Source organism: Muscardinus avellanarius (assembly GCF_963383645.1).
Source record: "Muscardinus avellanarius genome assembly, chromosome: 6".
NCBI classification, from domain to species: domain Eukaryota; kingdom Metazoa; phylum Chordata; class Mammalia; order Rodentia; family Gliridae; genus Muscardinus; species Muscardinus avellanarius.
In genome coordinates, this window is record NC_137791.1 from 2,315,231 (window position 1) to 2,329,986 (window position 14,756).

The 14,756-nt window shown below is 41.9% G+C and overlaps 1 protein-coding gene across 1 annotated transcript in view; it reads left to right on the plus strand.

Moving 5' to 3' along the window:
* The window catches only part of AFG2A (AFG2 AAA ATPase homolog A), a gene marked incomplete at both ends in the record, with an annotated part of 166,898 nt that overhangs the window by 25,406 nt on the left and 126,736 nt on the right, over positions 1–14,756 (plus strand). The window contains one exon of the mRNA XM_080697828.1: positions 3,353–3,507. Coding sequence (XP_080553954.1) covers positions 3,353–3,507 — 155 coding nt within the window. The remainder of the gene's footprint in view (positions 1–3,352; positions 3,508–14,756) is intronic.

The window sequence follows — 14,756 nt, forward strand, 5'->3', positions numbered from 1 at the left end:
TTTTACCTCTGAGTGACACTGCCAGCCCTATTTTTTATTCTTTATTTATTTATTATTTTATTCTTTATTTTATTTTTATTCTTTATTCTTTATTTATATATTTTATTCTTTATTTATTTTATATTTATTTTATTCTTTATTTTATTCTTTATTTAAACAGGGTCTCACTGAGTTGCAGAGGGTCTCAATGAGTACCTGAGGCTGGCCATGGACCCCGGTCCTCCCGTCTCAGCCTCCCGTGTACTTAACACTTAATTTGATAAATTGTGCTTTCAACTTATACATTATTTTCTAGAGTACCGTGTATTCTGTAAAATAGGATATAGATACAGAGTCTAATGCTGTTCCCTTTCCAGAAAAAATAATTACTTAGTTCCCCTCCCTTTGGCCCGTGCCCATGCTTCCAAGACACAGTTATTTTTATCCAGTGCCCTGCAGCAGCCTCTCTCATATCTGGAAACAAACGGATAGCGTTGGATTCAGGTTTATTAAAATATATTCTGACATATTTTAGGATGGCTCATGCCTGTGATTCCAGTACCGAATCGTAGGCATGATAATAGGAGGATTGCTGGTTGAAGGCCAGCCTCATCAAGTTATTGACACCTTCAATGACCTTAGCAAAACTCTCTTTTGGAATGAAAAGGGCTAGGGGGATGGTTTGGAGTTAGAACACCTCTGAGTTCAGCAGAGTGCTCCTGGAGTCAATACCTAGTGCCAATGAATAAGTAAAATGTGTTCCTCCATGTGTATGAGATTGAACTCTTCTGTTTCCCACAGAACCTGGGAATCTTTGGAGCCCTGTGCTTTTCCATGGCCCTTGGTCTTCACACACTGTTTGCTCTGCCTGGGGTATTCCACTTCCACTTTGGTTCTCAGTCCCATTGTTTATTTGTTCATTTGCTCTTTTGTGCAACTGGTGATGGAGGCTGGGCGCTGCCTGCCTCTGAGCTGTACTCCCCCAGCCCTGTTTTTAATTTTGTCTTTTATTTGTAAACAGTCTTGCTAGGTTGATGAGAGCTGCACTAAGTTGCTGAGGCTGGCCTCAAACCTGCAGTCCTCCTGTCTCAACCTCTCAAGTCCTGGGAGTACAGTGCCGTATCACCATGCCTGGCCGCAGCTCCCATTTTATTAGGTAGGTTAACATCAACTAATTTTTCAGGTCTCACTGTTTATAGTAGACATGTATTTTAGTCTCTTCATTTTGAAATAAAGGAATGTACTAAATGGTTTCTGCAAGGGCTGTCCAGGTCTGCACTGCCATTGACCTGTTCCTACGCTGAGTTAGACGCCTCTGACCTGTGTTTTGGGGCCACTGTTCTTCCCATGCCGTAGTACTCGGCAGTTTATAGGAGCTGTTATGTGTCCCCCTATTTGACTCTTAGTACTGTGGGATTTTCTTTGCCTTCTTGCACTGTGATATGTAAGAATTCATTATATCTGTTGAATAAATTAAGTATGTCTCAGGCACTCAGTGAATATTTTGGGTAGATATATGGATTAATTTTGAAGAAGGTGCTGTGAGAGAGTGGCCTGTGGTCGGTGGGCTGATGAGTGTTTCTTAGGGGCTCCATGGCATGATAGAAGAATGCTTAGTGTGAATTGTAACTGAATGCACAAAGAATATGGATACATACAGTGTTTCTTATTGAGAATTATTCTTTAAAGTATTTCAAAAATACATGTAAAGAATGCTCTGATCTCAATTCTGGATTTTTCTCTTTTACTTACCCTACCCCCTGGGCAAAACACCCATTTGCACAAAGTACTCTGGGAAGTGAACTTTCTTTGTTAGGACTGGCAATCATTGACTCCAAGTTGGACGTGGTGGTGCACACTGGTTGCACACCTGTCATCCCAGTACTTCAGAGGCTGAGACAGAAGGGGCACAGGTTCAAGGACATCTTCAGCAAGTAGTGAGATTCTTAGTAACCTAGTGCGACCCTGTTTCAAAATAAAATAGGGCTAGCGATGTCGCTCGGAGCTAGATGGCCCCTGGGTTCAGTCTCCAGCGCACGTGTGCGCACACACACACACACACTACAATGAGGTGGCATATCTCAGAGATGGCATATCTCAGAGGTAGCCTGGGTTCAGTCCCCAGGGACACACACACACACACACACACACACACACACACACACACACTCTACAGTGAGATGGGTGTATCTCAGAGGTAGCCTGGGTTCAGTCACCAGGGACAGACACACAAACACACACACACCAATGAGATGCTGTATCTCAGAGGTAGCCTGGGTTCAGTCCCCAGCACAGCCCCCTCGCACATGATGGGCTGTATGTTTCTAGTTTCCACATTAGCCGTGAGCCTTATAAACATATTCTGCAGTTGTTCCAAACATGGTCAGTTTCTGTGCACACAAATCCCCAAACATTTATGTGTTTCTTTTTCTTTTTTTTTTTTTTGAAGATTTAAAGAAGTTTATTAGAAAGATAGAAATACAGAAAATGGAAACACAGCCCCATGCCAAAATGGCATAGTGGGGTGACTCGAAATGAATACACCTTATGTGTTTCTTTTTCTAGATCATTGTTCCTTTAATCTGATTAGGAATTATTCTAAATAAAAATTAATCTCATTTTAGTAGCAAAATATTAAAGCTTAAACTTAACTCTATAAATATGGAGGCTTAGAATGGAGTTGGAATAGTTCATTTTAAACTGAAGGTTGTAATTTCTGACACTACCATCTCTCAGTGTCCTTTTCCCTATCCCCTCACTTTTTTTTTTTTTTTTTTTTTTGTGGTACTGGGATTCCTGGAAACCCTTCTACCTCCGGGCTACACTCCCAGACCTATTTTATATTTTTATTTGGAAACAGGGTATCTTAAGCCAGAGAGGCTGGCTTCGAACCTGTGTGATCCTCCTGTCTCCGCCTCCCAAGTGTGGGGATTATAAGCGTGAGCCACCACACTGGCTTGTCTTTTTATTTTTAATTTCAGCTTGTCATCTTTGCCTTTGCCCTCCACATTCTTCTGTTTCCTTCTCCACTCACCCCTCCACCCTCATACACACATACAACCTCAGCATTTTTTTTTTTTTTTTTTTTTTTTGTGGTACTGGGGTTCCTGGAAACACTTCTCCAGGCTATACTCCCAGACCTATTTTTTTCTATTTTTATTTGGAAACAGGGTCTCTTAAACAAGCGAGGGGCTTCGAACCAGTGCGATCCTCCTGTCTCCGCCTCCCAAGCGTGGGGATTACAAGTGTGCACCACCACAACCAGGCAGCATATTTTTAATATAATGATATAATCATAGTTTAGGTGCTCACTACTATTCTGTCTGCTTTTATCATATAAAGGATAAACCTTTTGTTACTTTCTTCTTGACAGGTCTTTATGCCTTGCGAAGGGTCCTGAAGAAGCAGCCTGTCCTCACTGATAGCAAGGTGGCTGGGCTGGTGAAGATTACTCTGAATGATTTCTTACAGGGGATGAATGACATCAGGCCCAGTGCTATGAGGGAGGTGGCAGTCGATGTCCCAAGTGTAAGTACTCTATTCTCTGTACAGGCCACAGACTTCGGGGAGACTGAGTTTTTAGCCTGAACTTAAAAAACATTTTGATGTAAAATTTTAGTGAGATAATATAGTTACAAGAAGTAATTTAGAGAGAATCTATGTCTTTTCCCTAGTTTTTTCTAGTGGCAGCACCATGCAGAATTGCAACAGTACCACAGTGTTACAGTGTTGTAATCCATTGGTTCTGTTCAGATATCCCCAGTTTTACTTTTGCATTTAGTTCTTTACAGTTCTATTCATCGCCATAGTCAAGACATGGAGCAGCCGGGCGTGGTGGGCACGCTTGTAATCCCCGTGCCTGGGAGGCGGAGACAGGAGGATCGCGCAGGTTCAAAGCCAGCCGCACTGGCTTAGGAGACCCTGTTTCCAAAAATAAAATAGGTCTGGGAGTGTAGCCCGGAGGTAGAAGGGCTTCCAAGAATCCCAGTACCACCAAAAAAAAAAAAAAAAAAAAAAGATAACAGAGCAATTCTGTTACACCTAGATTCCTTAGGTAATCCTTTCAGAGCCACACCAACCTCACGTAGGAGGTTGTGTTTGTTCTTGTTATATGAACAGACATTTAGAAATGTTCCTACTTTTGAGATTTTGTTATTTCAGAAAGGGTATATAAATGGAACCACACAGTATATTTTGGATTAGCTTTTTTCACTTAGCATAATTCTCTAGGGATCCATCCAAGTTGTTCTGTATATCAGTAGTTCGTTCCTTTTTATTCCTGAAGCTTTGGGTTATCAGCTTTGGGTTATTGTAACAAAATACCTGAACTGATCAGCTTAAGCAAAGGAGGCGTTTGTTCTGGTTCGGTTTTGGGCGTTTCAGGCCGCCGGATTTGGCCTTGCTGCTGTTTGGCTGTGGTGAGGCAGTGCACTGTGGCAGGTGTGTGTGCAAAGGAAGCTGCTCACCATGGCCAGCTGGGGCAAGGGAGAGGAAAGGCGGGCCCTGCAGTCCTCGCTGGGGACGTCCCCAGGCACATGCAGCCTCCAGGGAGTGTACACCCCCGGAGCCACGCTGGGGGCTGAGCTGTGAGCCCAGCCTCGGCGTCAGCTGCCACCCACTCTGCCCAGCGCTCCTTGACATGCTGGGACCTCACTCTATTCCCTTGTTGGCAGGCCTCTGTGCCCTTCCCTGGGTTGGGCTGCTGTGAACAGGCATTGTAGAGTGCAGGTTTCCATTTCCACAGAGTCAGTGGCATGTGTATGATGCTGACGTAGATCTACACAGTGAGTGTCATTTTATAGGAAAATGACAACTAGGCTAATTTCAGAGCACGCGTTCTCCTTTTTTAACATATGCCTACACAGGGACAACAGATGCCACTTTTTATGTGCGGGTCATTGGTTGTATCCCTCATGACCCCAAGAGATGACCCCAAGAGGGCCTGATACTTGGGGGGGAAGTGGCCTCATAGTTTTCTTTGGATACATCTAATATTCCTAGAACATGGCATTGAAACACAGCACTGGCAGTGTGTCCCACATGGACTGAGGCCAAAGGTGGGCCGCCGTGGCTGGCACACAGGAGGATGTTCAGGTCTTCGTGTGTCTTGGGGAACTAAGCGTGATCTGTCTTAGGGGCTTTGATGGTAGAATGAAGGTTTGTGACCATTCTTTCTCTCTGCCTCTGTAATACTGTGCTATTTCTTTATTGGCTATGATGTAGTTCTGTTGCAACAAGAAGATGTTATTCCTTTTCCCCTCCAGCTTTTATTGAGAAATAAACGTCGTATGTGAACGTGATGTACGCACTGTGCGGTGATAAGTAGTCCAGTGACTGACATGTTCTCACCTCAGTCACACCTCACCTGTGTGAGTGCGAACATTTAAGATCTCTGTTAGAACGTCTCATGCTGACTCATACTGCGTTATTAGATCTTGGAATCCTACTCGTCATATATAACTGCAGTTTTGCACCTTTGACCCACTTCTCGTTCCCATTCCTCAGCCCTGGGTAGTCACCGTTCTGTTCTCTGCTTCTGTGGATTTGACTCCGCTTCCATCTCTGAGAGAGATCATGCAGTACTGTCTCTGCCTGCTTACGTGTGAAATGCCACGCCCGAGGCTCATCCATAGTACTGCAACAGAGGGTTTCCTTCTGAACACTGTTCTGTGTGGTAGGTGCCAGGTGTTCTTTATCCGTTCGTCTGTTGGTGGACACTTAGATTGACCCGTCCTGCTGTTGTGGGCGGTGCGGCAGTGACTGTGGGATCGCAGGTGCTTTCTTACGTTCTTGACCTTGGATGCGCCCCCAGAGGCAGGGATGTTAGACAGGATCATAGGTCTGCTCTCACCCTCTCTGAGGACCTGCCGCACTGGTCTCCGTAGAGGTGGTACTACGTGACGTTTCAGCAAGTACAGGGTTCCCTTTTCTCCGTATCCGTGCCAACACTTGCGTGCTTTGTTCTTTTGCTAGTGGCAATTCTAACAGGTTGAATATCTCATTGTGCTTTGGTTTGCATTACTGTGTTGAGGATGTTTTCATACACTCCTTGGCCATTTGTATATCTTTAATGAAATGCCTGTTGAGGTTCTCTGCCATTTTGAGATGTTTTCTTGCTGTTGAGTTGTTTTAGTCATATGTAGTTTAGATGCTAGCCCCTTACCTTCTCTGTTTTGCCACGGTACATAGATGTGATGGGAGTGAGCGTCCTGTCTTTTTCCTAATCTAGAGGATAAGTTGAAAGCTCTTCTGTTCAGTATAATGTTGGCTCTGGGCATGTCACATGACATCTATTAGGTAGAGGTACATTGCTTCTGTTTCTGATTTTTTCTTCTTTTTTTGTGGTACTGGGGTTCCTGGAAGCCCTTCTACCTCCGGGCTACACTCCCAGACCTATTTTATACTTTTTATTTGGAAACAGGGTCTCTTAAGCCAACGAGGCTGGCTCTGTACCAGCATGATCCTCCTGTCTCTGCCTCCCAAGCGCAGGGATTACAAGCGTGCGCCACCACGCCCAGCTTCTGTTTCTGATTTATTGAACATTTTTATTATGAAAAGATGTGGAGTTTGTCACATGGTTTTGTCTCCGTCTCTTGAGGCTGTCATGCAAGTTGTATCCCTGTTCTGTTAATGTGATACATCACATTTGTTGTGTTTGTTAATCAGCCTTGCAGTTTAGGCATAATCAATCGCACTGGGCTGTGTGTCCCATTCTCTACATGTTCTGTCCAATTTGGTTTTCCAGTATTTTGGCGAGACTTTGGTTTGCCGTAGATACAGGCTTGTTATTTACCTTTGTCTTAATGAGTTTGTCCTCCTGGGTTTTCTAGAAGACATTAAGAAGGATTGGTAGGAGTTTCTGTTTAAGTGCTGTGGGGCTGGCGGAGGCTGAGGCGGGCTGGACGCTTGCTGTCCGCGGGAGCCCCTCTTGCTGTGTTGTGCTGCCAGGCTTGGGGGTGAAGTGGGAGTTGGTACCTTTCCTGCTGTCGTCCAGTATGCGCTTCCTTACTGATGGTCTGCACTGGGCGCCTGTGCTGCGTCCGGATCCCTTGGCTCCTGTGGAGTGCTGTGCGGCTTGACAGTCGGCATTCATGTTGGTGTTTCTCCAGGGCAGGAAGTGAGGACCTGCCTGCCGTGGTGCTCACTTCTGTGGCAGCTGTGCTCTCTGGGAGAGCTCTGACGTTCTGCTCATCGCAGCGCAGAGCCGCGTGAGCGCAGGCACAGTTTGCACCCTTTGTTTCAATGTGTGTGGCCTTCTCTGTGTCCGCAGGTCTCTTGGTCATTAACTAGGGTTTTTGAACATTTTCATTAGCTAAGAAAAATAAAGGGAACTCAAAAGACAGTTGCTTAGTGAAGTGGGTTACGTGGGGTGACATGGTGGAGGGCACCGGGGGTCTCCACACATAAGGTTCCTTGAAAAGTATGTTCCATGGTTCTGTTGGGGGAAAACTGGTTTAAATAAAATTGTGTTTCTTTGCTGCTGGATTTCTTAGAGTCTTGCTAATATGAATTGTGTTTCTGTTTATTTTCTTTTGTGGTATTGGGGATTGAACCCAGGGCCATATCTCTAAACAATACCTTTATCCTGTTATTTATTTGTTTATTTATTTATGCTTACTGGGGATGGAACCCAAGGGCATTCTACCTCTGAGCTCCACCCCTATTCCTGTTTTTTATTCTTTATTGTGAAACAAGGTCTTATTAGTTGCAGAGGGCTTCACTAAGTAGCTGAGGCTGACTGTGAATGCTTCTGTCTCAGCCTCCCGAGTACTGGGATTACAAGCATATACCACCATGGCAGGCTCTTTTCTGTTTTGAAGCAGGGTCTCACTAAGTGGCTGAGGGCCTTGCTAAGTCCTGAGGCTGTTCTCAAGCCTGTGAGCCTCCTGTCTCAGCCCCCCAGGTACTGAGATTATAAGCGTGTGCTGATATGCATGGCTGTAATATGCATTATAAAGTGATTAAAAAAAAGAGCTGTCATAGAAAGTTTGCCTGTGGACATGGGAAGGCAGAGACTTTCTGTTTGCTTTTGCATTTTACAGTGCAGTTGATAGCAAAACATGACTAGAAATTCATCCATTCACTGTGTTTGCCTTTTTCATTGTGACTTAAGAGAGAGGAGATTCTGGTTTCTCCAGCCTTTGAGTCTTCACTTATTTATGTAATTTTCTTTTGTCATTATGATATGAGTAATCATGATTCAAAGCAGGCTCTTTTTCTTTGAAAGGGGCTTGTTTTTCTTTGAAATCCTGTGTGCTCATGTGTGGGTGTGTGGCGGGTTACTGGGGCTTGAACCCAGGGGCATGCTATCTAAGTTATATACTCCCAGCCTGTTTTTAGTTTGTGTTTTAAACAGGGTCTCGCTGCCTTGGGGAGGGTCTTGCTAAGGACATCCTGCCATTTTTATGTTAAGAAACCTGTACTGGCTTCCTGGAGGATGAGCAGGCTCCTAGCTGAGATGCCCTCAGTCTGTCCTGGTAGACATTTGGCTCCATGCTAACCCTTCTCCCCAAGAGAAGTTTGCTCAGACACAACCACCCGTGCAGCCCTCCAAAGTGGTCAGAAAAAAGAAATCTGTTCCTTCAAGTCTCTAAATTGTGGGGTAATAGGTAGCAAAAACTAAATGATACTTATACTTAACATCTGGTGACAAGACTGGTTTCTAAGTTTAGGTTGGGAAATAGTACCCTAGAGACAGTCATGTCACCCAAGATTTGCTGCTAATTTAGGCTACTTAATAGGACTTTGATTTTTTTTTGGTGAAACATAAAATATTTTGGAAGCTCTATACATATGTCAGAACATATTCATGACACGAAAATTATTTGATAACTTAATTATGGGATAATTAATGATGTCAGTTTAATAGAAAATTTCTCTGGAAATTATGGTCTAAAGTTTGGGGACATTTATAGGAATACTTGCAATATTTATCTGTATTCTGTTGGCCACTGTTCCGTCGTGGAACAGGTCATAGATAACCTCGTTATAAATGCTGCATGTGGCAGTCCCGGGCAGTGGTTATGCTGCAGCTGCTCTGGTCCACACCTCACAGTCTCAGATGTTGAGGGACTGAGGAATTTGCTTAGGGTCGCTGCCAGTGGAGACAGTTTTGAAACAGTGCCTGTCGGCACTTGGAATTTGCCTAAATGATTTATTCATCAAGGGAACTGGTACTACAAGTGCATTTTAAATTGCTCTAATGAAAGAGTTTTCCTCTCTTTTCTTTTGATACAGTATTTATAATCCATGGACTTGTGCTATTTTCTATTAGGCACTTTATTGTTTGGCCGAAGGCCATAGTGTAACTGTGATACTTCTCAATAGCCCGGTAGTGATTAGCACTGGCAAAATTACTTTCTTAAACTTCTTTTATGCTTGCTTCAGATTGTAAAAATTTTCCTGAGAAGTTGACATTTCTATAATTAGATTCCTAAATTTCAGTTGCCTGATTTTTGGCTATTGTAACTACAAACAAAGCTCCAGACTATTTTACAGAAGGTTTAATACTTATCTTGCTGTGTAAAATGTCTTGCAAGAGTCTGGCTGGTTGTGAACATTTTTTGAAAGCACTGAAGCAGCTGGGTGTGGTAGCGCATGCTTGCAATCCCAGTACTTGGGAGTCTGGGATAGGAGGATCCCAGATTCTCAGCCAGCCTAGGCTACTTAGTGAGGTCCTCTGCTGCAACTCAGTGAGACCCTTCCAAAGTAAAGAATAAAAAGTAGGGCTGAGGATGTAGTGTGGAAGTAGAATGCTCCTGGCTTCAAGGTTCAATCCAGTTACACACACACACACACACACACACACACACACACACACACACCAAAAAAAAAAAAAAAAAAAAAAAAAAAAACCACTGAAGTAAATTGGGTGTTTAGCATGTTTTGACAAAAGATGTTCCTGTGTGGAATTAAAACTTGTAAATAACACATGCTCAGTTATATTTAAGTAGGAAAGAAAGTCCTAAGATAGAATGGGTTAATGTAATGTAATGCATTACCTTCAAGGCTACAGGTACAGCCCTTACTGAAACATGTTTCCAGCTTTTGGAATTTCTGAATTGGTGATTACAGTGACATTACAGTCAAAGGACTTTTTTTTTTTTAAACCATAGGCATCCTTAGGATTTGTGAATTATGCTAATAGTATGCATTGTAAAATTCTATCTTCCTTAACCAGAGATTATAACTGTTAACATTTTGTTATAGTTCATAGAAGGTTTTTTTTTCTGTGCCAATAGGTATTTTAATAGAGTTAATCTTAGGTCATATAAAATTTTGTGTTCTTTTTCACTAAAAATTATATAGTAAACATTTTACTTTTTAAATCTCTTGGCAAACTTCTTTTTGAATTTCCGCATAATAGATTTTTATATGGATAAACTGTGACTGTTTTATGCTTGGTTTATCATCAGTTTTTCTCTAGTTTTCCATACTATTGTTGAAAAGATATGTGTGTCCAGAATTTTACATTTATGATTCCTAGAAGGGGAAGTACCAAACTAAAATATGTTATTTGTGATCTTAAGGTCTTATTTTGTTTCTTTCTTTTTTTTTTTTTTTTACAGAAAATTTGTTCAAATATAAAATTATGGGATAAAACCTTTTAAAGTTTATAATCTTATGAGGAATGAGATCTTTGAGATCTTTGAGGATTGAAACGAAATATTCTTTAGATACAGATTTTAAAAAGAAAATGAAAATTCATCAATTATGCATTTTCTTTTTATATAAAAATGGTAAATTTTTAGATGAATTATTACTTTGGATAGATTTTATGTCCTATTTTACCCACAGTTCTTAGCACACAGTGGATGTCTAGTCAGTATTTATTAAATGAAAGAATGAATTAACTTTCATGGAGAAAATGTATCATGTGGTGAATGTCAGATCTCCTGAGAAATGCGCACCTCACCCTCCTGTACCAAAGTGTGATGTGATGAAGCCTCTGCTTACTTTCATTTAGCCCTCTTCAGGCTTGCTGTGTTTTATTATAAGACGACTGATTTGCTTTAGTCCATTTTAATAGTGAATTGAACGTTTTTTTTGTTTTTTGGTTTTTTTGGTGGTACCGGGGTTCCTGGAAGCCCTTCTACCTCCGGGCTACACTCCCAGACCTATTTTTATACTTTTATTTGGAAACAGGGTCTCTTAAGCCAGAGCGGCTGGCTTCGAACCTGCGCGATCCCGTCTCTGCCTCCCAAGCGCGGGGATTACAAGCGTGCGCCACCACGCTTGGCTGAATTGAACATTTTTAAAGTAAAAATACCTATAATAGTGTTAAGCTTTCTATCCTGGGAGGATATAGAGAAATCCTTCATGTTGTCTGCAGAAACATGTTATTTCTTTGATCTGCTATTAAAAATTTTATTTTATTAAGGTAAAGAAAGAAATACAGTCTTATCAATCTTGTATTTATACCTTATTTTTGCAGTCAGTTACTCCACATGTACCATTGTAGTTATCAATGACCAATGGCCGTCCTAGCCAAATGCAAACAAGTTGATGGCCATCACATTTAATTCGTTTATATATTAAAGGCCTTTATTTCATTTTCTGTAGAGGCATTTTAGTCTATCCTTTAGTATTTGGAAATAATTAATCTTTATACTTTTTTACATTTTTTATTAGTGCATTGTAGTCATACATCGTAATGGAGTACAAGATGGTAGAGCCATATATGCATGCATCACCCAATTAGCCCTTCACAAATTCCCACCTCATTTGGATTCCAGTTTTCAGAATTTAGACATTTTGTTTACAGTAATCCAAAAGCCATTAAAAAGGCAAGGCTCCACTTTCTTGTGAGCCCAGTTTTGTAAAGTGCGCCTGGCCAGAGCCTTAGAGCTAGCTCTAAAGCCTAGGCCCTTGAGGTGGTGAGGTTCAGGTTGGACTTGAGGCATGGCCGTCAAGTCAGATTGATTGTGCTGAAAGTCATTAGTTAGATAAACATTCCTCACTTACTCCCATTTTTACAAGCAACAAACTTCTTAATTATTTGAATAATCAAAAGACTGGCTCATTAATTACATATCCAGTGTTTACTGCTTCATTTTAATCTGGCACCTCTTTGCATGAGCCTACAACAGTTAGGATGTGACTGTTGACTTCATTGCCTCAGATGAGTTCATTATCAGTGCATTTTTATTGCAAAGGTTTGAGTGAAACAGTGTAATTAACCATAATTATATTGCATTATATACCCTTGGGGTAATTAGAAAGAATTTGAGTTTCTATTTTTTAAATAAATATTCTATATCTTTTTATAGACTCAAAAGATTTAGGGTTTCTGTTATACATTGTAAAATAAAAATTGCTTTTTTTGGAGTAGACAGTACATATTGTGGAAATTCTGTTAATTCCTTATTGGTTTTTGGCAGGCCATTTAAATTTGGTTTCTTTTAATTCTACATCTTGTTGTCTAGACAGAAAAGTGTCTTCTATCATTCTCAAGATCCTAGGCTTACTTGCCAAGTTTTCTGGTGCATTTTTATAGTTTTAAGTAATAACAATTGAACAGGAAAGCACATTTGGGAAAGGAGAATGCATTTAATCAGGAAATACTTAGTGCCCAAATCAGGATTGTAGCTTTAACCGTATTAAGTATTTAAAGTTTAACTCTTTCATTCTACTCTTCTTTTTATACCTATTTTCTCAGGCTTCTCTGGGAGAGAGAGAGAGGGAGAGCAAAAGTTAGCGGAAGGATTACCCATTTCTGTTCTCAGCTTCGGTCCTGTTAACCTGGTGAAGTCAGTCTTCCTCGATTTGTAAATGTAACTTAATTTGCAGTTTCTGATGGTTGTCTTGTCATATTTATAATGTTGAAGTTGCAATAAAGGAATATCCTGCACTTGTATGTACATTCGATCAGTCTGTATAAATACTGTGTTTGCTAAAAGTACATTCGTTCATTTAGTGTGCTGGAGATAATCCATATAAAGACCGGCACACACTCATAGTGCTGATGGGGTCTCGTTCCCACATGTCATCACTTGAGTTTGTGCAGACACCGGGCATTGCACACCTGCCTAGTCTTGACCTTTACTCTGGTCGGCGTTGCTGCCACTGGCCATCTCTGGGCTGGAGGCGGAGCTCCTGGGTTGCCTTCCCTGTCTTCACTTCTGACTCTCAGTGCTCCAGGCTGTGGAACCACTTCGTATTGTGCGTATGCTGTCCTCCCATACGCCTGAAGAATCGCTTTCTAATATCTTTGTTACCAAAGATCCTGTAATGTTTGTGCCTCTGCCACAGTACACACGTGCACAGAGTACATGTATGTCTTATGGACATAATTTGTTTTTGTTCACCTTTGTATCTTTAGTGCCTCACAAATAGTAACAACTAAATAAATGTTCAGTGTTTGAATGAATATCTTGTGAAGCATTTTGCTTCATAGTGGTTCTTATTTTTCAAGAAATAGTTATTTTGCTTTTCACGGTTCTCCAGAGGGTTGGGGCCAACAGGGGTTTAATTTACACACACACACACACACACACACACACACACACACACACACACACACAGGGATCGATCTCAGGTCGATAGATACATGAGGGAATTTACTGTGGAAGTGGAGAATTCCCATGAAATGCCATCTGAATTCAGAGGTCTAATTAAGTCCAAAGCATGGCTCAGGGCCTCAGAACCAGGGAAGCTGGTGGAGTAACACTCCATCAGAGGCTGAAAGCCTGATATTCTGGGTCTTCACGGGTGCAAGTCCCAGTGTCCAGAGGTAGGAGAACCTGGAGTTTTGATGCACAAGGGCAAGATAAGAAGGGTTTTCCAGTTTCATGAAAGAGCAGTTCACCCTTTTTCTGCCTTTTTGTTATGTGTGGGCTGCCAGCTGATTGGGTGGTGCCCACCATAGTAAGGGTGGTCTTTCCTACTTAGACCATCAGTAAACATGCAAATCTCTAGAACACCCTCAAAGACGCATCACTGAGAAATAATGTGTAATCAGCTTATGCAGGCATCACCTAATCCAGTCAGGATGCACTTTTTGTAGCACCTTTATTGAGATACAATTCACATGCCAAGCATTTCAAGGGTATAATTTGTCATTTAAAGGGTATAATTTATTAGTATAATAACTGAATCGAGTAATTATCACTGAAAGTTCACTTTAGAACATTTCATCTTCCTAAGAAAACCCATTACCAGTAACCTATCACCTTACGTTCTGCCTGTACTCCTATTCTTACCACACACACATACATGTATGCTTTATGCTTCTGTTTCTAGATTTACCTCTTCTGAACATTGCAGGTAAGTGGATTTTCTATCAGCACTCACTGTTATGATCCAAAATACCTGATGACCACAGCATAGAGGGAGGAGTGTTGACTCATAATTCTGGAGATTTCAGAGGGCTTCGGCAGGTTAGACCAGATGGTGTCTGCAGAGCTCTAGGCCTGGCTCTGGAAGCAGAGGGAGCGAGCAAGGGCTCTGCTCTCACATCAAGGACGCAGAAGCAGAGCTCTCGGGAAGGGGGCTCCGTGGATACATGCACAGGCTCCAAGGCCACACCCCAGGGACCCGCTTCTCATGTTCTACCAGCTCAGCTTACCACCCCGCAAGTCCAGAACAGTGATGTCATCTGCTGATGAGATGGCAGCCCTCATGATTTAACTTGATCACCTCTGAACATCAACACATGAACTACTCGGGACAGTTTGTATCCTAACAAGAGCACTCTGACCTGGTCCCTGAGAAGCTCATGCCATTTCATAATGCGAAAGACATTGACTCCATCCCCCAGAGCCCCCATAGTCTTTACA